Here is a 2,427-nt window from a genome sequence, read left to right on the forward strand (position 1 = left end):
TTATACTACTTGCTTCTTCATCCCTTGATAGCCCTGTCATATATTTCTGTCTCTCTTCCCTCAGGTTATCGCTACATCACTTGCCAGATTCACAATTGCTCTGATAAGACAATGACAGTCCAGTTTGCTGGTGGCACTGATCGGGATTCCCTGACTGTGCAGGATGACTACATATTTCTTCAGGTACTGCCACTTCCTGGAGACACAGCGCATTTTCAAATTCAAAATTGAAATTTTATATAGTGCAGCTATGCTGTAATTTAGTAGCATGGAGAAACCTGTTCCAGAGTATAAATGATGATTGATTAATTTTTACATGGAACAAAGCATTCCCTCATCACTCAGAAAACCCAAGGCATCTTTAATTTGTGCAACCATTTGCCTATTTATACGATTGATTTTATCACTGACCTAGCTTTAACTATATGAAAATTTTCAAGTGTGGTTCAAAGTTACTTATTGTAAATATGCTTGTGTTTTAGGCAAAACTCAAGCCTTTTGTTCTTAAGCTTGCAAGCTCTTCTGGGTCCTTTCCAGGACTTCCATAGTACAAAGTTCTCAGAGAAAAGCATCCAAAGAAAGCCACTGAGAGAATAGCTTCTTCTTACGGATTGATTTTGCCGGGGAAAAAACTTACATGGGTGTGCTCAGGAAGCAAAAGAGAGAAATGGCCATGATGGGATGCTTGGAGCAACTTAGGATAGAATCATAGAATCATTAGGTGGAAAAGACTCTTAAGATCATCGAGTCCAACTGTAAACCGAACACTGTTAAGTCCACCACTAAACCATGTCCCTGAACACCATGTCTATAACTTGTGATGGTCCAAATTACACTGGGGTTATTTCATTCCCAAACTGCAAGACCTGCATGCAGAAACCTGGGCTGGAACTCCACCAGCCTTATGGCACCAGCACAGCTCAGGCACACTTGAGAATTTTGGTGTATGTGCTTGGGACTCATGATTTGAATCTATTAGAGACACAAACTTCTCGAAGAACAGTTATGTTCTCTCTGGTTTTTAAGATTTTATAAAGGAAGTTGCTTGTACTTTCCTTAGTGGCTGGCTCTCATTTTTTCCTTATTTTGGTATGATTTTCTTGTTGCAAGGCTCATCTACTTACTGACTTTTGCAGGAAAGCACTATCATGGCAAAGGATAGGTCTTCCCACCATTGCCTTGGGTGTACTAAGATTGACGTCTTTGCACCTTACCCCCCTTGTGGCTGTTTCTTCTAAAAGGATGTGTAAATTAATAGAAACACAAAATATCTGTCTTCCTCTTGTTTGGCACAGAAGTTTCCAGGGCCCACATGACTTAGAACATTCAGCACCACAAAGAAACAGAAAAATGGACTTGAAAAATATTTTTTTAATAGAAATAGGCATTTTTCAGCCCAGGTCTAGCACTCGTGGGACTTGTTTTGCTCAAAGGTTGTTGTATTTGTGGCTCCCCCCAGGCACACTGTAAAATCCATTTCACGGTGTGTAGATGGTGCGAAGTGCTTCTCACCATGTGAACTTCCCATGTGAACTTCTGTGCTCCCCAGAATGCTGGCTGCTTCCTCTTCAAGTATTTGTTTTGCCAGATGCCTTGTATAACTGCACCTCGAGCTATTGTTATTCTATCTCATGCCAGACATGGGCAGACACAAAATGGAAGTTCAACCTGGAAAGGTACACATAAAGTAATAGCTAGTTGCTACTAGTAAAATGTTGCCATTATTAATGTAGTCTCCATAGATCTGAGACATGTCAATGCCGGTAGAGGAGGTGTGCATGTATTCCACATAAAGGGGAAATACCTCTGGTCTTTTTCTTTCAGACATACCTGTAGTATGTAATGTAAATCACATTGTTAAATTGGTTTACAGTTCGCCATATCTATGTTACTGGAAGACAGAAGATAACTCTAGGGTACTATAGTCACATCTGAAGCGCAGCCACCCCTGAGGTGTGATGCCAGGACCCTATTTGTCTGTTCCAGTGAAACCACACAGCAGCACAGCAGCTGCACATCTGAGAAACAGCACACTTCTGAAATCATTGGAAATTCTCTTATCACTGCACTAAAATATTGCTATATAAGTTAGAATATTGCTTTATAAGTTAGAATCAGACTAGGGACTTCTCTTAATATCACAGCAATATCTGTCAGAAGATGGAACAGAATCATCCGTGAAAGAGAGAGCAGAGTTTGAGACTCTTATTGTCCCTGACATTGCTCACATCCCCCGAGCTGTGCAGCTGTGAATTAGTGCTGCAGGTATGCATTGCTAATCCTCGTCCAAATCTCAGACTTTCATGATCTTAAAGGAAGATCTCAACCCCATTTCTTTAGTGTGTCTTTACCCATGAAGATCGGGAACTTTTTAATACTCATTTCCAGTTTGCACTGACAGTTGGACAGCTTCAGAGGTGATTTCAG

General features: G+C 40.7%; 1 protein-coding gene across 1 annotated transcript in view; it reads left to right on the forward strand.

Moving 5' to 3' along the window:
- Positions 1-2,427, forward strand: part of SORCS2 (sortilin-related VPS10 domain containing receptor 2) — a gene marked incomplete at both ends in the record, with an annotated part of 88,280 nt that overhangs the window by 18,364 nt on the left and 67,489 nt on the right. The window contains one exon of the mRNA XM_010013266.1: positions 65-183. Within this exon, the coding sequence (XP_010011568.1) occupies positions 65-183 (119 nt within the window). The remainder of the gene's footprint in view (positions 1-64; positions 184-2,427) is intronic.

This window comes from Nestor notabilis, unplaced genomic scaffold (assembly GCF_000696875.1).
Source record: "Nestor notabilis isolate BGI_N333 unplaced genomic scaffold, ASM69687v1 scaffold1084, whole genome shotgun sequence".
NCBI lineage: Eukaryota > Metazoa > Chordata > Aves > Psittaciformes > Psittacidae > Nestor > Nestor notabilis.